This window comes from Notolepis coatsorum (assembly GCF_963971535.1).
Source record: "Notolepis coatsorum genome assembly, chromosome: 4".
NCBI lineage: Eukaryota > Metazoa > Chordata > Actinopteri > Aulopiformes > Paralepididae > Notolepis > Notolepis coatsorum.
In genome coordinates this window covers 180,656,767-180,682,938 of record NC_140168.1, presented here as the reverse complement: position 1 = coordinate 180,682,938, position 26,172 = coordinate 180,656,767, and the positions used below count along the sequence as shown (strand labels likewise).

At 45.1% G+C, this 26,172-nt stretch overlaps 1 protein-coding gene across 1 annotated transcript in view; it reads right to left on the bottom strand.

The window, feature by feature from the left end:
• Positions 1 to 7,755, bottom strand: part of slc7a8a (solute carrier family 7 member 8a) — a 76,843-nt gene extending 69,088 nt beyond the window's left edge. The window contains exon 1 of the mRNA XM_084312396.1: positions 6,870 to 7,755. Coding sequence (XP_084168522.1) covers positions 6,870 to 7,026 — 157 coding nt within the window. The 5' untranslated portion in view covers positions 7,027 to 7,755. The remainder of the gene's footprint in view (positions 1 to 6,869) is intronic.
• Between the last annotated feature and the right edge of the window lie 18,417 nt (positions 7,756 to 26,172).

Below are 26,172 nucleotides of genomic sequence, written 5' to 3'. Positions count from 1 at the left end.
ACCAGCTACACATTGACATCTACCTAGCGAATGAACACTCAAAACTGACTGAGCTAACATACAACTTTTTCTGTGTTGTCTCTTTCACTGCAAAAAAGATACCCATGTACATGTCGAAATACTTCCCAAAGGTCAGTGAATTCCACGTCCACAACACCAGAGGGAGTTTCACAAATCATGTTCAACCCAGATTCGGCTCTAAGGGACTACACACGTTTCGCAATTATGCCACAACAATGTGGAACGCTCTACCCACAGCCGTAAAATAATGTGAATCCCTACCCTCCTTCAAAACCGCTCTCAAAGAGCACCTACGGGTGGCTGCAATTAGAAACTGGCCCCGGTAAATGTTTATTGTCTCTTTTTCTCACACAGTACTGTATATTTGTATTGTATGTCATAAATGTCTTGATGAATTGAAAATGGAGGACCCTGATGTAAACAAGACGAAAGACTTTTTCTGGTCTGCATCCTCTTAGCAGTTGTTTGTATTGAGCCGTACTGTATTGTACCCATTCTGCAATCTGTTTATAAAGTTTTCAATCAATCAATCAAACAGGCATTTTAAGCCTAGATTGACTCTATATTCTATATTTGGAACAATAATCTTCATTTTAAGACTAAATCATTTTTTTGTATTCAAATCTTTCTATTAGAAGTCTTTCTCTTTTGAACCTCCTCTGTAGACCTCAGGGGAGAGAGTTATATTGTTATACAAAGGGCCTTCTGTGAAGCCTTAGCCTCAGACAAGGTCAAGAGAAGCTTTCTAATCCACTATCAATTATAACTGAAATGTAATATACTATCATCTGAATATGATCAAATATCATTTTGAAAGTGGTTGGTCAAATGTCTACCATACACGACAGGAAGATGGGCGGAGATGCCCACAGAGTCAGGTGATTTGTGGGACAGTACCAGATCACGTACATGAACTGAATAATGACATACTTCTCACAGCCACAGATTAATTATCCCAACAGGTGTGTGTGTGTGTGTGTGTGTAAGCAGTAGGCAAGTATTAAACTACATTTATCTGAACCCATCAGTTACTACTAGTTACTTTGAAGAAAAAGATTTTGCATAGAAAACGTGGCAAGAATTTATGAAGATTATGTACTTTCCCATTTGAAGCCTGTCAACTTCAAGAGGACATAATCAGAGCAGCATAACTGGACCACATACCACTTTAACATAACCTTTAATCAGAGAAGAATAACTGGACCACACACCACTTTAACATAGCCTTTAATCAGAGCACACATAACTGGACCACATACCACTTTAACATGACCTTTATATGTCAATGGATCAAGGGTTGAATCCTCTCAAGCACTGGAATACGCAAATGTCACATAGAATGCAAACCTTTACTTCAGATACTTAAGTACATTCAATAGCGAATACTTCTCTACTTTTACTTAAGTAGAATTTGAATGGAGGACTTTTACCAGAATGCTCATTTATCTGGATATTTCTACTTTTACTTAAGTAAAGGAACTGTGTACCTCTTCCACCACTGGCAGTAGGTTGTATTATGTTATGCACAAAACCCATGCAGATTAGGATCTCTACTTCCTCCCTGTGTTAAATCCCTGTTCAAGCTGTGACAACCTGCGTCTTGGAACGCGTCCAGATGGAGCGCTGCAGTAACCCACAGTCTGAGTGTCTGTCTGTGTGAGTGAGTGAGTGTCTGTGTGTGTATGGGTGTGTGATAAGCAGTGGTGGAAGAGGTACACAGCTGCCCAGCCTCCGATATGCTTGCCCACTAGCCTGACTGTCCTGATTGTGATTATGTGGTTATGTGATTATGATTATTATGTATATGTGTGCCTGCCATATGTGTGCCTGCCCATACGGTGCTTATACATGTATGGGCTTTGATTTGTCCCTGTACACTGTTTTTTTAATCAAATCATTTTTTTATCAAATAAACTGAGTAAACTAAACTAAACTAAACTTTACTTAAGTAAAAGTAGAAATACCCAGATAAAGTAAAAGTATGCATTCTACATAACGTTTGTGTGTTCCAGTGCTTGGGAGCATTCGAGCCTCGAGCCATTGACCTCTAAAATGCATGTTAAAGTGGTATGTGGTCCAGTGATGCTGCTCTGATGAAAGGTTATGTTAAAGTGGTATGTGGTCCAGTGATGCTGCTCTGATGAAAGGTTATGTTAAAGTGGTATGTGGTCCAGTGATGCTACTCTGATGAAAGGTTATGTTAAAGTGGTATGTGGTCCAGTGATGCTACTCTGATGAAAGGTTATGTTAAAGTGGTATGTGGTCCAGTGATGCTACTCTGATGAAAGGTTATGTTAAAGTGGTATGTGGTCCAGTTATGACGCTCTGATTATGTCCTCTTGAAATTGACAGGCTTCAAATGTGAATTATATAATCTGTATACATTTTTGCCATGTTTTCTATGCAAAATCCTTTTTCTTCAATGTAACTAGTAACTCATGGGTTCAGATAAATGTAGTGGAATAAATAGTACAATATTTTTGGAGTTGAACCGGCTTAACCGGTGTGTGTGTGTGTGTGTGTGTGTGTGTGTGTGTGTGTGTGTGTGTGTGTAGGTGTGTAGGTGTGTGTGTGTGTGTGTGTGTGTGTGTGTGTAGGTGTGTGTGTGTGTGTGTGTGTGTGTGTGTGTGTGTGTGTGTGTGTGTGTGTGTGTCCAGCAGCAGCACGTCGACAGTAATGGGCTTAACAACAGAGGAGGTGGATTTGACGAGAAGCAGGGAAGGCTGTGAGCTGGTATGATTGCATTGTTCTGATTGGCCGACTGACCCTCTTATTTCCCCCGCTTTCATCGCCGTCCAAGCGGCCAAAACGGCTAAACAGCTAAACGGCTAGCGTTGAGTTCCAACACGATTACGCAGACCGCGCGTCCCCATCTGATTTCTGCTCCCGCCTCCGCTGACGTCAACGCGACCTGTTGGATTCTACCGGTCCGCCCATGACGGGACCCTTCACGGGGAGACGAGCCATGCAGGAGCAATGGAAGGAGGAACGGCAATTTAGATCAAGCCCTGCCCTCTTTTCTTGATCCTCCAATCGCAACGGTTGCTTCCAAGGGAGGAAACGGTCGTGCCTGGAGGATCTAGAAAAGAGGGCGGGGCTTTGATAGGCCAATTGGACGCCTCTGGCGACAGAATCAAATGTCACAGAATCACTGAAATGGACTGAAGCTGAATTTAACATTCTTAAGGACGTGATTTTAAGCTCTGTAGGCTCTGTAGGCTCTGTAGGCGTGGAGCTGCACTCAGACAGGGTTAAGCTGAGCCAGCTAATATAACAGCATTATCAGCACGGGGATCTGCAAGTGGCCAAAAGTTCACTTCTAATCCTAATTCCTCTATTTGTGTCTGTGTGTGTGTGTGTGTGTGTGTGTGTGCCTGTATGTGCATGTGCGTGCGTGTGTGCGTGTGCCTGTGTGTGTGTGTGTGCGTGCACGTGCGTGCGTGCGTGTGTGTCTGTACTACTACTGTACCATACGCCATAAAACTTTTTGTCTACTGTTCAAGGAAAATCAGTGATTGTGTGAGTCAGCTGACCAAACGTGTCACTCTCTCGCTCTCTCTCTCTCTCTCTCTCTCTCTCTCTCTCTCTCTCTCTCTCTCTCGCTCTCTCTCTCACACATGAGTAGGAGTGAGCTGAATAAATGACCTGTCCAAGGACATCGCCTGCTTCAAACGAACTAACCGTGAGTACAGTGGAGTGATCAAAGGTGTACAGGATATGGTTTAGGGCTCTGGAAGGTCCTAAGATTGAGATGACGTGAACATTCCCCTCCGAACCCCCAGTGTGAATCTAAATCTAATCAGTCTACGAATTGGATAAGGGATGGACAAGACGATTTACAAGCAGTGTAATGCGCATTATAAGATTTATGCGACCAATTAAGCCCCCCCCATGCACTCACACACACACACACACACCCACACACTCACACACACACACACACACACACACACACACACACACACACACACACACACACACACACACACACACACACACACACACACACACACACACACACACACACACACACACACACACACACACACACACACACACACACCACACACAGGGGTACTTTTCAACATTGGAGTTTTCAAAGAAAACCTAGAAATAATCCCATAGCACTTTCACCCTACTTTTCTCATTTATGTGGAATGGCCTTGTTGTGTTCCTAAATTGGTGCTAAATCAGGTCCAAATCTTGCTGAACCTGTTTTATCCAAGACCCTGGAGACATGGAGGCTGTTCTGGAAAATGAAATGTAAATTTATTGAAATAGAACCTTGTAATACCAGTGAGTTGAAATTACAGACCGAAGCCTGTTCAAAATAAACACATTCTGAAATAAATGCAGTAAAATTAGCAGTTTTGACTGCTTATACTTACGAGCATAGGACATTTGGATGCACAATTAAACGTAAAGGAACACGCCAACATTTGGGGAAATGAGCTTACCGTCTTCTCCAGAGAGAGAGACTGTGCGTTCAGTAGAAAGCTATCGGGCTGCACGTTAGCCTATCTTAGCACAATGAATGGAAGCGGACATAGCCGGTTAGCCTAGGCATTGTCGAACTAACACCTCTCCCGAAGGCTAACCGGTCATGTCCGCTTCCATTCATTGTGCTAAGCTAGACTAACAGGCAGCCAGATAGCTTTCTACTGAACGCACAGAGAGGAAACTGGTATCTATATTCTTGTCTTTCTCTGGAGAAGACGGTAAGCTAATTTCCCAAAAAGTTGGCATGTTCCTTTAAGCTCAGGTAGTCTGAGGATCACATAGCTTCCTATATGAGGTTCTACACCAACTGGGCCTTCCGTGTCGAGGGAATAGGACTCAGGTTTAGAGTGTAAAGTGTAAATTCAACCTCTCTCTGGCCTTGTGAGATGCTTACTCACAAGGAAACTTCACTTCGCTGAGGCTGTAACTGTTTTTATTGGTATTTGGACTTTGAGCAGGTCTTTGAAAATGCACATGCTCTATCTCTCTCTTTCTGTCTATCTATCTCTCTGTCTCTCTGTTTCTCCGTTTCTCTCTCTCTCTCTCTCTCTCTCTCTCTCTCTCTCTCTCTCTCTCTCTCTCTCTCTCTCTCTCTCTCTCTCTCTCTCTCTCTCTGTGCCTCTCAGAAACACCCTTGGGAATGCACTTTCTCCTTTCCTCCAGTTGCCATAGAAACACGTGAGTGAGTCATCCCTTTTTTTCCTCCATTCCACCAAGGTCAACCGGGAAACCACACAGTCACTGGACCCACCTGGCCGACCCACAGCTCACGTGTGTGTGTGTGTGTGTGTGTGTGTGTGTGTGTGTGTGTGTGTGTGTGTGTGTGTGTGTGTGTGTGTGTGTGTGTGTGTGTGTGTGTGTGTGTGTGTGTGTGTGTGTGTGTGCGTGTGTGTGTACAGTATATCAATAAACTTCAGATTCAATCTATCATCTTCTCCTGTTATCTCTATGTGTTTGCTGTTGGCATGGAAATTGCCACTCTCTCTGCCCTTGGCCGACCTCAACGAATCCTCTCCGGTGCAGTTGTATTTGTTTGTGAGTTTCTATGTCTGCCAAATTGTCTGCAATTACTGTCATAAAGTTGTGCAAGTATGCCCCGACGCCAGCGTTGCCAAATTAGAAGAAGCCTAATAGCCTCCTTGATTATACAGCCACATCTGGGTCAATCCGAGTTATCAAGTTTATAGTTTATGATCACGGTGTGAACGGGTTTTTGCTACTGGGGGTGCGCGGGAAGCCACGGGCCTTGTTGTGACTGTACCAGGTGTTGAAATCCTGACGGCCTCTCTCGGGTCGATCTGGGTTACTTACAATCCATTCATAAACATCTAGATATCCGGGTAATCCCATTAGCGGAGGCAGGAGCAGGTCTGGGCTACAAAGACGATGATGAAAGGCTACTGATGACCGCAGCGCCGAGAGCTGATAGAGGGGGGAGTCCAGAACGTCTTGTGTTGTCACACAACAGGTTCCATCACACACCACTAACACCCAGATCAATTATTTAATAAATGTAATGTTGCAGTTAGACCTTGTGTTACTACCTACTACCAAGCCACACTATCATTCTAAGCTTGACGCCTGATGAATTCAACCCTATAAAAGCTGATCTGTGGTCAGTCCCACACATGAACAACTCTGCTGCATCTAAATCAGCCCACTTGTCTTGGAATCTGACCCTGGTGCTGCTCTATTTCCTGCCTGGGATACAGTGCATCAGTGGCCAACTACACAAAGCAAACAGGTGCCTTTTTAGAGTCAACAACACAAAGGGCCCATAGACAGATGGAGAGATTCTATACACACTGAACTTCACTGCTTACAGAACCTCCATCTCTCCCCCCCCCCCTATATCTCTCTCTTTCTCTTTCTCTCTCTCTCTCTCTCTCTCTCTCTCTCTCTCTCTCTCTCTCTCTCTCTCTCTCTCTCTCTCTCTCTCTCACACACATTCTCTCTCTCTCACACGCGCACCTACTGTAATACACGTGCACACTCTCTCTCTCCCCCCTCTCTCTCTCTCTCTCTCTCTCTCTCTCTCTCTCTCTCTCTCTCACACACATTCTCTCTCTCTCACACGTGCACCTACTGTATACACGTGCACACAAGCGCATGCATGTACACACACACACACACAGTCACACACACACACACTCACTCACTCACTCACTATCTCCCAGTTATGCGCACACACTCACTGTAAAAGCTGAAATCAATCAAAGGCACATTACAATAGGTGTGTGTGTAGTGTGTGCGTGTGTGACGTGTGTGTGTGCGCGCGCGTGCGTGCGTGTGTGTCAGGAAAGAACATGCAAGGCACGGTGGTGGTTAATTATAGTCTAGACACTCACCGACAATAATTCCGCAGGCGCTTACAAGCCCAATCTCCTTCTTGAGGGCCACTCCACCTCCGGAGTCGTCTTTCCCGGCGGAGTCGGCGGCAGCATCCCCGCCAGAGCCGGAGCCCGACGCGCTGCCCCCCCGTTGCCTGGGACCGTCGTCCGTCATGTTGATGGTTGAAGACAGTAGAGGCTGTTTCTATATGCTTGCCACACAGCACTTGTGCTGCTGTCTGTCTGGCTGTGCCCTCAATCAACTGGGCGCTGACTGAGCGAGCGGAACGAGCCGTTCACTCAAACGCGATACAGTAGTATACAAAATAATAATAATTAATGAATAAATTAAAAAATAATTAAGTTAATTGTTGCAGTGAGTACGTGCACACAGTGACCGTAATAATCTATAGGTTTCACTGCTGCAACAACACTATATATAACAATAGAAAAAAACGATTAAGTGCACTCTACTGTAAACGTCCAACCCTGCTTTGTCTTGTACAAGCGTTATTGTAATTGCTTGTAACGAATGACCAAGGACCTACACTTTCTAGTGTGATCAACAGAAGAAGTGCATCACCAAGCTGTCAGTGCTCCCGGTAGGTGCTGCTGCTGGTCTGCACTGTCAGGTGGCACTTGTACTCACAGTACATGCCGATCCAGTCAAATTAGCATGAAGCACGGGTAGCGTATTCCAGTGACATTCTGCGACGTAATAAAAAGAAGAAATATCTGTCCTTCTTTTCTTTGGGTGTCAACAACAACAACAACAACAACAAAACCCCGCTCTCACTGTGTCCTTGTTTCAGGTGTGAGCTCGACACCCAGGAGCATCCTTCTTCACAAGCAGCTCCAATATGAGCGAACCTCAAAGACGTGAAAACATGCCGTCCTTAAAGGTCTTCCGGATACGAGTAGTAAGTTATAAATAGTGGAGAAGTGTTTGAGTCGGCAGTGGAGAAGTTGTGTTTAAGTAAAATATACATGTACCCCCTTCATACGAGTACAGTAGGACCGCCTCTTCATAACGCCCCCTTCTCTTCTCTGCTTCTTGCCTTGTTTTCCCACTTGCCATGGACCCTCCCTCTTTTTTGCCGGCTATCAGCTGTTCCTCACAACCCCCCCCCCCCCTCCCTAATAGGGATGCTGTGTTTTGTCAGGAAAAACAGCCCTTAGATAGCTTAGATTGTGGCTGCCTGAATGAATGAATGAATGAATGAATGAATGAATGAATGAATGAATGAAAACTTTAACAGATTGCAGAATGGGGTACAATACAGTACAGCTCAATACACACAATTGTTAAGGGGATGCAGACCAGAGAAAGACGTTTGTCTTGTTTGATTGATTGATTGATTGATTGATTGATTGATTCATTCATTGAAAAGTTTATTAACAGATTGCAGAATGGGTACAGTACAGTACAGCTCAATACACACAATTGTTAAGGGGATGCAGACCAGAGAAAGACTTTCGTCTTGTTTACATCAGGGTCCCCCATTTTCAATTCATCATAACATATATGACCTCTGAGCAGGTCCTGCATTATTATTATTATTATTATTATTATTATACATGATTGATTGATTGATTGAAAACTTTATTAACAAATTGCAGAATGGGTACAGTACAGTACAGCTCAATACATACAATTGATTAGGGGATGCAGACCAGAGAAAGACTTTCGTCTTGTTTACATCAGGGTCCCCCATTTTCAATTCATCGTAACATATATGACATATATGACATACAGATAGACAGTACTGCTACATCTATACATTTATGACATACCAGATTTGCAAATACAGTACGGTTTGTGATACGAAAAGAGTCCAGAAAAAACTGTACACTGTACATTGGAATACTGACAAAGCCATACTTGGTCATTTACTGTACAACTGGGTTAGGACATTTGTAGGGGCCAGTTTCGAATTGCAGTCTCCCGTAGGTGTTCTTTGAGAGTGTTTTTGAAAGTGGGTAGTAGTTGTTTACATCAGGGTCCCCCATTGCCTGTCTCTCTCTCTTACACACACAAACACACTCACACGCGCACACAATAAAAATAATTTCACAAATACAGAATAGAATAAAACGTAACAAAGAAACATCAACAATAAAACGTAAATTAAAGCCTGTAAAGTCTGAGTCTTGAGATGGAGGGAGGAGGATGATCAGACGAGATTGAGGAGGCGGGTCTTGAGGGCCTGTTTATGTGAACTATGGGGACATTATAGACTTACATGCATCCTGTAACTAACCCTAACCCCAACCCTAACCCTAGCGGTATGCGGGAATGGCTATGCCATTTTGAGAAAGGAGAAGAGGAATAAACTCTCTACGAGACACACGGAGGAACCCGGCCATTCACATCAATGGACACATGTGGACGAACTAGAAGAAATAACAAATTCTAACCTTAAGCATTTTGATGACAAACAGCAGAGAGGGTAGGATAATTTAACTGAATAATACTTGTGTACATAATTTTGAAGTGTTGTGTAAATCTTAAAAGCAAAAGTAGTTTCACTCAGCTGACAGAGACTGGAGGTGTGGCCATTGTGTATGCTTTTGTTTTGCTGATTGCCCATCCAGACAGGTTTTTCTGTTAAATACCATCTTTTTCTGTGTGGGAATCATTTTGATGACAAACAGCAGAGAGGGTAGGATTATTGATTTAACTGAATAATACTTGTGTACATGAACATTGTTACTCAGCTGATAGAGTTGTGCCCTTCCTGCTGACTTGTCGTACAAAACTTGTAAGTCGCTTTGGATAAAAGCATCAGCTAAATGACTAAATGTAAAATATAATGTTAAGCATCGCATCACATTGTAAATTTTTCACACATACACATACACACGCACACACACACACACACCAAAAGGTTCTAATATCACACACACAACAAAAAGTTCTAATACCGCACACACACACACTTTCTCTCTCTCTCTCTCTCTCTCTCTCACACACACACACACACACACACACACACACACACACACACACACACACACACACACACACACACACACACACACACACACACACACACACACACACACACACACACACACATCTGTGTATTGATCGTGTATTGATCGGTGTATTGTATTGATCGGTATATTGTATTGATCGTGTATTGTATTGATCGGTATATTGTATTGATCAGCGTATTGATATACTGTATACTTCCAGCTGAAACAAGTGCTAAATGATTCAGACCACTGCACCTAGAATAACTGTGTGTGTGTGTGTGTGTGTGTGTGTGTGTGTGTGTGTGTGTGTGTGTGTGTGCACAATGCACAGACCAGCGACACCTGTACAGAGTGTATAAAGGGACACCATGCCGCCACGTTTTGACGGCTGCCGGTACAGTGAGTCAGTTTTATGAGCCAGCCACGTTGGCAGGTAGCCAACGTGTGTTTGATCATTATCAACTCTAAAAGGTTCTTTGGCGGCAAAGTAATGCTAAAGACTGAAAGCACTTGGCTCTCTGCCAGTAGACCCAACACACGGTTGACTGTGTATAACTATTTTCATGGATTTATTTATCTAATATTTCTTCAACCAGGTAAATCTTACTGAGATAAAATAATAATAATAATCTCTCCCTTTCAAGGTCGAGCTGGCCAAGAAGTCAACAGCTCACGTGTTACATTTCATCATTCAAGTTCAAGTTTTGTTTTATTTGTCACATGTAAGGTACGTTATAGTGAACTGCTTGGTTCTGTATGACCCTCCTGAGATTGTGCTTCATACAGTAAAAACTAAAAGAATAAATACCAAACACTATACAAAATATACAACATACAAAACTAAAATGTATGTATGCTCAAATGAGGTAGAAGAGGTAGTGCAAATCTGTTTAGGAATAAATACATAACATATGGTGTAATGTGTTAAACAAATTTGTTTAAAGTGAAATAGTTAAAGGTGAACGTTTAAAGTGAGTGTGTGCATGTGGATGTTGTGTATCGCATTTAGCCGGTTGTTGGAGGCTAACACACTTGAGACGTGTTGAAGAATCCGTGTGGTGGTATTGTGGCGTTTCTTTGACTCCACTGTGGAAGAGCCGGAGAGAGAAAGTCCTCTAGATGGTGTTGGAGTGACCTTGATGTTACTACACAGTCTGAATGCTAATGTCTGCCCAGGAGTACAAGGCGTGGCTGACAGGCTGCTCTTTGTATCCCTTGATCGGATTGATTATCCACCTGTGTGTGTGTGTGTATGTGAGGGGGGTGTTGAGTTTATGTGTTATATATGATTGCAAGTAACTGCTTAACTGTTCCACAAGAGGGCGCTATAGGCGCAAGGAGACGTAGCTATTGTAGCTGACGTCAGGTAAGAGGGTATTTAAGGGATTGTTCCCTCCCCCTCTGTCTCTTCCTCCGTCGCCTCTCACAGAGAGAAGGTCTCAATGGTGCATATGAAATGTGAATAAACCACGCCGATTAAAGGCTAAAGAGAGGACCTTGTCGTCATGAACCCATTATTGTTGCTCCCCAGGTGACTCTGGGCCCTTTCTCACTCACTGCTCTGTGTCGAATCAGACCCGGCTCGCATCAGAAAAGGGTGTGTCTGTCTGAGTGAGAACGCTGTCCCCCGTCCCCGCCCCCCGCTGATTCGTCCCCGGGGGCGCTGAACCTGGACCGATGAAATAGGTGGTCTCAGGTGCGCGCTAGTGGGGGCGGTTAGGCCTGGCAATTTTGTTTGCCATTGCTATGTCTATACATTGTTCGAATGCATTTATTTCTATTAGACCAGTGGTGCCCAACCAGTCGGCCGTGGTCGACCAGTAGATCAATGACATGCAATATAATTGCCACAAGCGATGGGATAATGTTAGCTTCTGAACAGGCTAGCTAACTAGCGTTAGCCGTTAGCCATTGCTGTATACTATACTTTCTTGTTCGAATGCATTTATTTCTATTAGACCAGTGGTGCCCAACCAGTCGGCCGTGGTCGACCAGTTGATCAATGACATTCAATATAATGCATATAATCGATGCAGCAATGTTACTAGTAAAGGCTAAGCTAACTAGCGTTTAGCCGTTAGCTTAGCGCTATCGTTAAAACGCTCAAAAGCGGACTCTACAACACCATCCATTCGTGATAAAATGGGGTGGGTTATATTGACAAGGCTTGACAACAGAGGTTCAAATATAACTTCATATTTATTGGCAATTTGTTCATTTTATATCCGCATCCAGAGTCCGCAGTTGTGTTAAGACATTCCTGTTTACATTTTCGAACGTGACATCATCGCCTACGGCAAGCGTAAACGCTCAAAAGGCAAACCGTAAACAGAACCCGAAGCGAACCAAGACTGCAGTGTGTACACAAACTAGAGGGGGGAGAGGGGGGGGGGGGTTCGCACTCTGACCCGGAAGGGGGGCGGTACGCGACCGGTACGGACAGAATGAGTGAGTGAGAAAGGGCCCTCTGTCAACAGGGGGGGTCAGGGAACATCGGTGTGACTGTGAGAAACAGAGTGAGAGAGAAAGATAGAGAGAGAGAGAGAAAGAGTTATGGTTAATATACAGTACATAACTGTACAAAAACACAACTGGATGTTTTTGTATAGTATAGTTAGGATAGCATAGTGACATAGAGTATAACTGTATAGTGTATAGTAGTGTACATAGGACTCATTACCTTTTGTATTTTATCTTAGTACTTTATCATGTCTATTTTATTTCTATTCTATTATTATTTGTATTTTTTGCACAATCGAAGCGGGGCATGGCCACCTTCATTTCAATATATGTTTTGTGTATGTATGTGATGAATAAACCTCTTGAATCTTGAATCTTGCTTTGAACCTGAAATTGGTCAGTCCAATGCAATTAGCTTGTCCAATAGACCCCTCTGGGTCCCCATAGAAATAAGAGTGTGACCTTTGACCTATGGTCCTACAACAATACCTCAGTCCCGGGCTCAAAGTGCACCTGGTTACGGTTGATAATGAGTCAAAAAGATATAGAGAGAGGGACCCGTATTCATTTCCTCACGGCCACTAAGGGAATAATCTGCAAATGGATATCATTAGTTTTAAAAGGCTGTGTTCAAGTTTCAAGTTTCAAGTTTGTTTATTATTTGTCACAATAAAATACATAATTCTTTACGGTGAAATGCTTGTTTCTGTGTGAGCCCCTGAGAGTGTGCTTCATACAGTAAAAAAAAAAGTAAGTAAAAAAAGTAATTAAGAAGTAGGTAAAAGAATGTTCAAATATACATATGTACAATAGTGTTTCTTGGTATCGGACTCTACTATCGGGGGAAGTTCTCTTTGGAAGACCTGTGCATCCCTGCTAAAAACACACAAGTGATATTAAGGAAATTGTGCTTCACCGGCATGTCCCATGACCTTAAGGGGGACATCAGATTGGCCAGATAGACCCTATAACCCCGAGCAACTGTTGACTCATGATAGCAGTTATGTAGCCGTTTGCTAATAATCTCTGTAAATAAACCCAGGCACACCAAACACTGTGCTGACTGGACAGGACGACGCGTTTCACCTAAAGGACCTTGTCATTGACCGTATTCACACGGCGGGCATTTTACTCTTCCCATGGGAACAGGGTGTAAAGGAATCTAAACCTGAGCGTGACACGCAAGCAAAATGGCCACCGTCTGAATGGGGGCCATTACACTGACTGACTACCCAAAGGTACCAGTTATACTATAGAGCTGTTGTCCCACTGCAGTGATGACCTGTACCGTACCCCTCGCTGTGTTTGACCCCAGATACTGCCCCCGCCAGTAGGTCACAAATGGAAATGTGATAACTGAATTTGTCTATGCTGAATTTATTGTGCAACAATTTGACACCCTCAGATTAAGAACGATATAAGTCTGTTGTCTTGGCTATTAGCCGACATGCTTTGCAGTCTCTGCTCGCAGCATTCAAGGTAATTTGGAGTGTGGATATGCGTCACCTGATAATAATAAAATTAAATAAATAAAAAAACGTGTAAATGGACACAATACCCGTATGAGATTGAATTACATCACTTTTCTCAAAACATAATGGAGTTATACCACTCCACTCTTCTTCTTATTATTTATTATTATTGTTGTTATTATTGGTCATTGAAAGGAAGAGTTATCCAATTCCATAGTAGAATTCAGTGGTAGGCTCACACACACACACACAGACAGACAGACAGACAGACAGACAGACAGACAGACAGACAGACAGACAGACAGACAGACAGACAGACAGACAGACAGACAGACAGACAGACAGACACACACACACACACACACACACACACACACACACACACACACACACACACACACACACACACCTTAAAGGTGCAGTCAGCGATTCTAATCCTTTTTTTTTGTGGCAAATATCTCCTCATGGTCTGTATAGCTGTCTGTTTTGTGTGTGCTGAAAAAGAAAAACCCTGTGTTCATATACAGACATGGTTCTGTAAATAGTAAACAAATAAAGTGGCTCGGACCAAACCACAACTATCCCACACTATTCCAGCCAGCCAATCAGCTACACGGAACATTTGTGCTTGTGCACAGGATAAGGGGGGAGGGGGGGGGGGGACAGTAAATCTAGCATATGCTAATGTCATGTAAACAAAATATCAACAATCTTTCTCCAGAATCACTGACTCTACCTTTAAGTGCACAAACTCAGTATTACAGAAAGGAGCACTCTGTGGGTCCTCTTCATGCACAGTAGGCGCGCACGGCCACAGGGAAGCGAGTCATTGGACCAAGCTGTAGCCATGAATGACCACATTGATTACCGGACATCGGAATTCATTTCCTTCTTCAGATTTTTTTTTTTTCCACTTTTTTCTCCCATTTTCTATATTTTCTCCCATCCCAATTTCGTATCATCCAATTCAACCCTCCCCTGTCACGGACGCTGTTTCTTGCCTCCCACAAGCCGGCTGCAATGTGGACTAAGTCATACATAGCACAAGTCCCCTCCGGTACTTGAGGTAACAGCAGTCGCATCTTTTCACCTGCGCAGCTCGATCTCTCAGTGGCAAGGAGTAACGCGTGGGAGGCTCACGCTGCCCCCGACACTTCCTGATTCTACTGCGCAGGCGCACCAACCGACCTGTAGGAGTCGCTGTCCACAACGCCCGATCCCCACCCATCAGTTTCCCACCCCCTAATACGGCCAATGTGTATTAGTATGGACGACCAGCTAAACTGAAAGCAAATGTGGAGCACTGGGCTCGAACTGACGAGCCCAGCGTCTCCAGCATTTCGTGGTGAGCGCCTTGCCCACTACGCCACGTAGCCGCCCACCTCCTTCTTCAGAATTTCATGTTTCCATCTGATATAGGTTCTGGATACTTTTTCATCCATTGTTGACCAGATGAATAGAATGTGAGGCTCCCACCTCCCGCCATTTATTCCGCACCGTGTCTGTTTACAGTATAGAATTGGGAAGTCGGGCCAAGAGGAAACAGTTCTATTTTAAGCCAAAATCCCTGTAATTCGAACAAACATCAAAGTGTGAGGAGGAAGGACGTAGTTTTATTTATGAACATGGTTTATTTGGGTTTTCCACACATGAATAAATGTCAAGCAATGTACATAAACAATGAATTAAATAATGCAGTAAAAAAAGAAAGAAAATTAAAACACATTTTCTTTTATAGATAAATGATAAATAAATAGTTATTTTTATTAATGTACTTACAGTGTATTAGGAAAAACAGTGGGTGGGGGGGGGGGGTCTTAATGACATAACAACAGTTATTCTAATCTAACAAGTTGTTCTTCAAATCACGCGTAGTTGATCTAGGGTGATATTGTAGCTCTTTAGAAACACACTTCCTTTTCATGCAGTGATTGAATCCAAATGGCCTCAATCAGCCATTGTTCCCCAGGGATAGATTGTTCCTAAGCACATCCAGAGTTTGTGTTTCACAAAGCCGCGATATCTGATCAAATAAGTCATAGTGATGACGAATGATGGCTTTAGGAAATGGGCTATTTCCACCCCGGTGTTCCAGTCGTGTAGTTTATTTTTTTTTTTATTTTTTTTTAATCTTTTCCCCCCTCCTTTTTCCTCCGTTTTTCTCCCATCCCAATGTTAGTCGTTATGCCAATTCCCAATCCCCTTCCTGGTTGCTGCGCACCTACCCCCTACACTACAGTCAGTCTGGCAGAGTGGAGGCTATCACATGCTTCCTCCGACACATGTGTAGCCAATCAACCGCTTCTTTTCACCTGGCAGCGCGGACTCTCACTGAGAGGGTGTAACTTGTGGAAGGATCACACTCAGGGGTGTAGCTCCAGATTCTGGGCCCCATGAAAGAATGTATTTGTAGGCCCCCAGTGAATGCGAGCGCGCATAAGCGCATGAGCGGATTTTTTTTTGACATTTTTGTATTGATGAAAACGCATAATATGGTTTTTACCTATACATTCGGATCAGCAGTTCAGCACCTGCACTGTTGGTGGGTGAGCCTAGTAAAGGATGTCGCATTGCGTTCATCTTCAATGAATGGACCAATGCAATAGCCTACCAAAGCCCCCCCTCTCTCTCTATATATCTCACACACACACACACACACACACACACACACACACACACACACACACACACACACACACACACACACACACACACACACACACACACACACACACACACACACACACACACGCACACACACACACACACACACACACACACACACACACACACACACACACACACACACACACACACACACACACACACACACACACACACACACACACACACACACACACACACACACACACACACACACACACACACACACACACACACACACACACACACACACTTCAGAAACAAACATAGTATCAATGAGAGCATCAATAATACACCTGAGTGATGTCTAGTAATAATTTTTATTTTAAATTTTTTTTGGGCCCCCCTCCAGTGCTGGGCCCTTGGAATCATCCTAAGCTACCCCCCCCCAAGCTACGCCCCACACTAGTTTCAAGTTTCTTTAATAGTTGTCATACAGAAGTACAGAATACTTTCATACAAAATGCTTCTTACTGTTACGCTCCAGAGACTGTGCTAGACAAGATAGTATCAAATAACATAGTATAGCATGTAGTTTAGAAGAAGAAAATGAGGTCACAGTGTTCGGTATAGACATATGTACAATGTTCTGAGTTACCATATAATATACAATACTATGCAGTGTACTAATGTACAGTACTATATAGTGCAAAGCAGAAATGGGATGAGGTACAATTTAGGTACAATTTACAGTAAGGTGTACGAGTTGTAGTGCAATCCTTCATCAATAAATATAAAGTGTGGGGAGTGGGTGCTACAGTGTGTTTGTTTAAAGTGGGTGTGTGCTATAAAGTGTGTGGAGTGGGTGCTACAGTGTGTTTGTTTAAAGTGAGTGTGTGCGTGTGGATGTGTGTGCTATGTGCGTTTGGTGGTTGTTGTTGTGTAGGGGAGGATCTATGGTGGTTGTTGTTGTGTAGTGTTCATTCATTGTTCGTTTAGCAGCCTGATGGCCTGGGGATAGAAGCTTCTTCTGAGTCTTTCTGTGCTCGCCTTGAGACTCCGGTATCGCTTGCCTGACCGCAGCAGTTCAAAGAGGCAGTTGTTCGGGTGACTGGAGTCTTTAATGATTCTCTTAGCCTTGCCCTTGCAACGCTTGTTGTAAATGTTCTGGAGGGTGGGGAGCCCCCCTCCAATTGTGCGTTCGGCTGAACGTGTCACTCTTTGTAGTCTGCTTCGGTCTTGTGCAGTGCTATTCCCAAACCAGGAGGTGATGTTGCCGGTCAAGATGCTCTCTATTGTACATGAGTAGAAGTTCTTAAGGATCTTCTGACTGACTTGGAACTTCCTTAGGCGCCTGAGGAAGTAGAGGCGTTGTCGTGCCTTCTTCACAACACTGTCAATGTGTGTGGTCCATGTCAAGTCCTCGGATATGTAGGCTCCGAGGTACTTAAAGCTGTTGACTCTCTCAACCGGTGCCCCGTCGATGCTGAGGGGGCTGTAGTCCTTGACCCCCGACCTCCTGAAGTCCACAATCATCTCCTTTGTTTTGCTGACGTTCAGGGAGAGGCTGTTTTCCTGGCACCATCCCGCCAGGACCTTGACCTCTTCCAGGTAGGCCCTCTCGTCGTTGGCAGAGATCAGGCCCACCACCACTGTGTCGTCAGCAAATTTGATGATTGTATTGCTACTCCGCTGAGCCACACAGTCGTGTGTGTACAGGGAGTAGAGGAGGGGACTCAGAACACAGCCCTGGGGGGCCCCTATGTTGAGGGTGATGGATGAGGAGGTGCAGTTGCCTGCTCTCACCACCTGGGGTCTGCCAGTCAGGAAGTCCAAGACCCACTGGCAGAGGTCATAGTTCAAGCCCAGGTCCCTGAGCTTGGCTATGAGTATGGAGGGGACTATGGTATTGAATGCCGAGCTGTAGTCGATGAATAGCATTCTCACATAGTTCCCCTGCCTCTTGTCCAGGTGTGATGCTGCTGTGTGCAGCACATGGGCTATGGCGTCCTCCGTGGACCTGTTGGGGCGGTATGCAAATTGCAGGGGGTCCATGTTGATGGGGAGGGAGGAGCAGATGTAGCCCTTTACTAGCTTCTCGAAGCACTTCATGGCTATGGAGGTGAGAGCTACAGGGCGGTAGTCGTTGAGGCAAGCAGGCTTGGATTTTTTGGGTACAGGGATAATAGTGGACTTCTTCAGGCAGGTGGGGATGACAGCCTGTTCTAAGGACAGGTTGAAGATGTCAGTGAATACTGGGGCCAGTTGGTCGGCACAGACTTTTAGGACGCGGCCGGGGATGCCGTCCGGACCTGCTGCCTTCCTGATATTCACTTTTTTAAAGGTCCGCCTCACCTCATGCTCTGTTACCCTGAACACTGCGCCTCCATCAGCAGCCGACCCCCCCCCCCCCCATTGCCGTGGCTTGTGAGCTGGTGTTGTTATTACCAGCATCAAACCTCGCATAGAAGGTATTGAGGTCATTTGCTAAGGAGATGTCACTGTTCAGTTTGAGGGAGGCGCCTTTGTAGTCTGTCATCGTTTTGAGCCCCTGCCACATAGCTCTAGAGTCAGCTTGTTCAAACTGGAGTTCAATTTTATCCCTGTAGCGCCGTTTGGCCTCTGACACTGTCCTCCTTACGTTGTGTCGCGCCACCTTGTGGTCATTCATGTTGCCTGCCACTAGGCCGTCGTTGTATGCTTTGGTGCGCTCTCTCAGAGCTTCACGGACGGATTTGTCTACCCAGGGTTTTTGATTTGGGTAAACTCTCATTTTGGTACTGGGGATTGTTTCTTCCACCATAGTACAAACATAGTTCAGCACTGTTTCCGTGTAGACATTAATGTTATCTGTGTCGCGGAACACATTCCAGTCTTTGCAGTGAAACGCAGACCGGAGCGTCTCCTCTGACGTCAAATCCCATTTCTGCACCTCTCGCGAGACTACAGGAGTACTTTTGATTCTCTGTTTGTACATTGGTGAAAGAAAGATTGACGCGTGATCTGATTTACCAAAGCCACTATCAGAATGAGCCTTGTAGCCACCTTTAAATTGCGTGTAACAGTGATCTAGGATGTTACCGCCTCTGGTGTTGCAAGTCACATGCTGATAGAAGTCAGGTAATACCTTTCTCAGATTGGCGCTATTGAAATCACCCAGAACCAAAATGGCGGCGTTAACGTTCGCCGCTTGTATTCTATTTACCTCGTCGTGGAGTCTGGAGAGCGCGACGTTGTTCCTGGCTTGCGGTGGAATATACACTCCGATCAGGATGATCGCCGTTAACTCCCTCGGGAGGAAGAAAGGACGACACTTGATGGTTATATATTCCAGGTCTGGGCAGCAGTGGCTCGATAGTTCCTTCACGTTGCCTGGATCGCTCCAATTGTTGTTCAACATGAAGGCTATTCCACCTCCACGCTGTTTGCCGGATTCTGCTGTTCTATCCTTGCGGTGAATGAAGAAGTGTTCGGCTGGTTGGATAGCGTGGTCTGGGACTTCTGGCGCCAGCCACGTCTCGATGAAGCAGAGAACGTTACAGTCCCTAACGTCTCTCTGGAATTGAATCCTTGCTCGGATGTCGTCTAGTTTATTGTCTATTGATTGTACATTGGCTAGCAATATACTGGGTAGTGGTGTCCTGTGCCGCCTGGTTCTCAGCCTGTTACGGACTCCAGCTCTCTTTCCTCGCCGTCTGGGTCCTTTGTCTCTGGGGGTGAGATCCGGTCCTGATGTCCTCAAGATCTCAACAGGCCATTGTTGCGGTTCAGAGAGCTGATCCAGTGAGTAATCCAGTCGGTAAGTTTCCCGTAATCCAATGTCTATAAGTGACTGACGGTCATACACATTAAATGCACCTACTGTTGGTACAGACAAAACTCTTAAAACTATAAATATTAACAAAAGTATGCACAGTCTCGACGGAGCGCACAGACAGGCAGCCGGTAGATCCTTTCCTCGCTGAGCAGGCCCCCCGACCGAACTGTAGGAGTCGCTGTTTACAACGACCAGGACCCACCCACCAGCTTTCCCACCCCTAACACTCCCAATTGTGTTAGTATGAACGACCAGCCAAGCTGGTAGCAATGCCGAGAGCTGGGCTGGAACCCAGCATCTGCTGCACTAGTGGCGAGCGCCTTGCCCACTGCACCACTTAGCCGCGTGTAGTTTAATTTCTAATCGTGTTAACAAAACTCTCTGTCCTGATCTCATCTCTGTCGGGACAAAAGTCATCAAGATCAAGATGTTCTCACAATGTTCAAGAAGAGAGAGACTGCAATGATCTAGCAACAGAGCGGGATCGGGGTGGTTGGTCCTGAGAGGTCCTGGGGTGGGGGGTGGGTTTAGGGGAAGCTGTGTCTTTTAGCTCTAGTGATGGTTCATTATTTTTATTATTATTACTATATATATATATTATTTTATTTATTCCTTACATTATTCTTTACATTATTTATTATTGTGTTATGGTATGTCTTGTTATATGTTGTTATATGTTCTAATGTAAAATAAAAAATATTTGATCCAAAAAAAAGGAAGAGAGACTGCATTTACAGAGATCACAGATCACAGACGACCTGCTATCTGCCTCTGTTTCAGGTGGGTGGTACATGAGCTGCGTGTGTGTGTGTGTGTGTGTGTGTGTGTGTGTGTGTGTGTGTGTGTGTGTGTGTGTGTGTGTGTGTGTGTGTGTGTGTGTGTGTGTGTGTGTTTGATCAGTCTACTGGAGCGTTTGACTGAGGAGATAAGGCCTGAGGATGCGTGCTAAAACCTTGGAGATGAAAGACTGATGTGGAGTTGGTGTGTATATGTTTGTGTGTGTGTGTGTGTGTGTGTGTACTTGTATTTCTATACTACAGGGGACACTGACCTGTTTACACACTCACGCAATGGGTACCAAAAACATTATGGGGACAAATTTGGGGTGTCCCCATAACACAAATTAGGTTATGGTTATGGTTATGGTTATGGTTATGGTTATGATTAGGTTATGGTTATGGTTATTATTAGGTATGGTTAGGGATAAGGTTAGGGTTAGTTACAGAATGTATGTAGTGTTCAGGACAAAGCCAATGGAGTCATAAGACAATCATCTTTGATCACAATACATGTTTCAATTAAAGCTCTCAATCGCCGTATTACGTCACAGTGACACTAGGAACGTCCATATAATCCATACTACACACACATATCAGAGACACACATGTAAATATTTGACCAGACGGGTCAGAGTGCAGGGTAAGACATCAGGCAGGGGCGTGTGGCCCAAGCAGGGGGGGGGGGGGAGACTAACAACTAACCTTCTTATTGTCCTCTAGTCTCATGCACTCTTCCTAATATACTAACATACTAACTCAACACTGCAGCACTCAACACTTTGAACTCAACTCAACACTTTGAACACATATTTACTTAGCTGATAGATAGATGACAAAATGTAAGGTGAATGTAGCTCAAGCCCCCCTTCGGCCCTATCTGTGTACAGCACTGCAAGTAGGTATAGGTAGGGGATCGATGCCTTGCTCAAGCACACTTTTGACAGGGCAGGTTGTCTGTCGTGGAAGTGGGGGAATCGAACTCGAAGAGAGAGAGAGATGGAGAGAGAGAGGGAGAGAAAGAGACGAGAGAGAGATGAGAGAGAATCGAGAGAGAGAGGGAGAGAGAGAGGAGAGAGAGAGAGAGAGGAGAGAGAGAGAGAGAGAGAGAGAGAGAATCGAGAGAGAGAGAGGGAGAGAGAGAGAGGAGAGAGAGAGAGAGAGAGAGAGAGGAAGAGAGAGAGAGAGAGAGAGAGAGAGAGAGAGAGAAAGAGAGGGAGAGAGAGAGAAAGAGAGGGAGAGAGAGAGTGAGAGAGGAGAGAGTAAAGACTGTACTAACCTTCTTACTGTCTTATACTATCATGCACTCTTCCTACTATACTAATCAAAGACATTATGTCTTTACCACTATGCAGTCATCACTGCAGCACCCAGGTTTCAGCACTGTTTGATGAGCATTGTTACTCAGCTGATAGAGTTGTACCCTTCCTGCTGACCTGTCGTACAGAACTTTTAAGTCGCTTTGGATAAAAGCGTTCAGCTAAATGACTAAATGTAAATGTGCTGTAGTTTGTCCTGAGTGCGTGAACTTCAGCTGCATATCCTGAGTCAGCGATTCCCGAGAGTTTTATCACTGTGGTAAAAACTGACCGTGGGCCCTGATAGCACTACACACACACACACACACCACACACACACACACACACACACACACACACACACACACACACACCTCAGCTGATATAGAAATGAACAAACACACATTTAGAAGCATGTGCACGCAGACGTACACACACACACACACACATCTCTCTTTTTTTACAGCTTATATTGGTCACGCAGGACCGACAGAGGAGAGGGCGAACGGGAGGAGATGTGGGCAGGACATGCAGCAAATGTCACCGGGAGCGGGAGGCGAACCCGGGACGGCCGCGTAGGTGTGCGTGGCACTATGCGGTGCGCCACGAGGGCGCCCTCACACACACATCTCTGTATGCCGCACCCGTAACCACCCTCCCATACAGAAACACTTTCACCTTCACTCTAAGTGAGACACATAGACAGATGGAAGGATCTGATGTAATCCCACCCCCCACACACACACACACACACACACACACACACATGCACGGACAGTCGGACACACACACACACATGCACACACGCACACACACATATCTGTCTATGTGAAATACATAGACTTACATGCATTCTGTAACTAACCCTAACCCAGGGGTCAGCAACCTTTACTATCAAAAGAGCCACTTTTCCCCCGTCCCACAAAATAAAATGCTCAGGGAGCCGCACAGCCTATTTACCCTTAAAATGAAGATAACACAGTGTATAACGTTTTATATATCCCCAAGCATACCCCACATTTAGCATAAAACGCCTGACAATTGCATACCCAAAGTAATTTGCGATTTATTATACTTTATACTTATAGCACACAGTTTGTTGCATTAATGGGATTATAAAGCAACAAAAAGAAATGTTTTGACTTTTTAATTGCTGTTTTTACCTGTTATAACAAAGGAAAACCTCAAACTCTTATGAAGTGGAGAAAAAAGACTGGCTGTGTAGACCTATTTTTTAATAAAAAACAGAAGAGGAGACAAAACACTGGTGTCTGTAGACCGACTTTGAAATAAAACCCTGAACTATTCAGGTATATTTGAGTCCTTCCCTTATTTGTGGAACATTTATAAAATAAAAGTAGTCCACTTTGAAAAAAGACTACCATGTGTACTGTAGACCTACTTTGAAATAAAACACAGAAAAGGAGAAAAAACACTTGCATCTGTAAACCTACTTTGAAATAAAACCCTGAACTATGCAGCTCTATTAGAGTCCTTCCCTTATTTGTGGAAAATCTATAAAATAAAAAGTACATTTTTCGTTGTTCGCAAATTTCGCACCACATATCAGGCATACAGGTAAGCCTTTTGTTGACTAAATATCTTAGTTGATGAAATATTTGTTCATTTCAGTGTCACAGTATGATATCGATATCCAATTTTATTTATTTTTTTTTTTTTTTTTGGGTCAGGGAGCCACAGCTGATTGGCTAAAGAGCCGCATGCGGCCTCGAGGCCGCAGGTTGCCGACCACTGCCCTAACCTTATCCCTAACCATAACCTAACCATAATCATAACCATAACCTAACCCTAACCCTAACCATAACCCTAACCCTAACCCTAACCCTAACCATATCATAACCATAACTCTAACCATAACCTATTTTGTGTTATGGGGACACCCAAATTTGTCCCCACAATGTTTTTGGTACCCATTGTGTGAGTGTGTAAACAGATCAGTGTCCCCTGTAGTATAGAAAGAAATACAAGTACACACACACACACACACACACACACACACACACACACACACACACACACACACACACACACACACACACACACACACACACACACGCACGCACGCACGCACGCACGCACGCACGCACGCACGCACGCACGCACGCACGCACGCACGCACGCACGCACGCACACACACACACACACACACACACACACACACACACACACACACACACACACACACACACACACACACACACACACACACACACACACACACACACACACACGCACACTCACACACACACACACACACGCTCCTTGCAGGTGACAGAGTGGGCAGTGAGAGGCAGTGAGAGATGCTCCAGATAAGAGAGCAGTTTAATGAGTAACTTGGTGTTTCAGGTCGTTTGCTGCCCAGCAGATGGAAAATTGGAACAATAACATGCAAACACGGAGGTAATGGCTGTGGGGACCAGCCTCTGGAGCAGCCTGTCACACTGCAGCCTCTGGACCAGCCTCTGTACCAGCCTCTGGAGCAGCCTGTCACACTGCAGCCTCTGGAGCAGCCTGTCACACTGCAGCCTCTGGAGCAGCCTGTCACACTGCAGCCTCTGGAGCAGCCTGTCACACTGCAGCCTCTGGAGCAGCCTCTGGAGCAGCCTGTCACACTGCAGCCTCTGGAGCAGCCTGTCACACTGCAGCCTCTGGAGCAGCCTCTGGAGCAGCCTGTCACACTGCAGCCTCTGGAGCAGCCTGTCACACTGCAGCCTCTGGAGCAGCCTGTCACACTGCAGCCTCTGGAGCAGCCTGTCACACTGCAGCCTCTGGAGCAGCCTGTCACACTGCAGCCTCTGGAGCAGCCTGTCACACTGCAGCCTCTGGAGCAGCCTGTCACACTGCAGCCTCTGGACCAGCCTGTCACACTGCAGCCTCTGGACCAGCCTGTCACACTGCAGCCTCTGGACCAGCCTCTGTACGAGCCTCTGGACCAGCCTGTCACACTGCAGCCTCTGGAGCAGCCTGTCACACTGCAGCCTCTGGAGCAGCCTGTCACACTGCAGCCTCTGGAGCAGCCTGTCACACTGCAGCCTCTGGAGCAGCCTGTCACACTGCAGCCTCTGGAGCAGCCCTGTGCACGGACCCTGACACGTGGCTCACCTTTGTTTTATCTCATTTTGTTGTACTATTATTCCTTTAACCTTTATTTAACCAGGTTAGTCCCGTCCAGATCAAGGACCTTTATTTTGCAAAGGGGAGACCTGTCCAAGACAACAGCAGCTCATTCAGTTACATGGACATCCGAGCTAAGTGTATATGGAGTCACCAGACCTTTTTTTCTAGCAGCTGGTAACATGAGTTTGGAAAGCTTGAGTGTCGGTTGCTATGACTGCAGGAAACGGATGGAAACAGGCTATTGGTCCCCGGTGGGTCGGGCTGTGTTTGGGTGGAGGAGGAGGAAGAGGAGGAGGGGGGTGGGGTCACCACTCACGAGATCACCCGGTTTGGTAAGAACAGACTGTGGCGTTGTGGGCGTTTGTGACGAACATGACGTGACATTACATGGTGTTATGTGGAGTCATGATGTAATGATTTCGGGGGTAGAGCTTGAGTGCTCAAATTACTTCCTACACAACTCACCTCAGGTTGCACTGCCTATCAGTTTACGTTCACACAAAGACTACAGCCAATCAGTGTACGTTCATTCAAAGACCACAGCCAATCAGTTTACCTTAATCCCAATCACCCATTTACCTTTCCTCTCATCCTCCAATCATAATTCCAGCGCCTGACAGCTCTCTGAGTCTGTGTCTTCTTGCATCTCACTACCCCATTCTCCTCCTTAGGTTTAGGATTCATTAAATAAATAATACCACAATAAAAGAAGGGAGGGTATCCGCTCAACCTAGATCTCTAGGGCCTCCTGGGGGGCGTCGGTGCTGCGTACAAGCC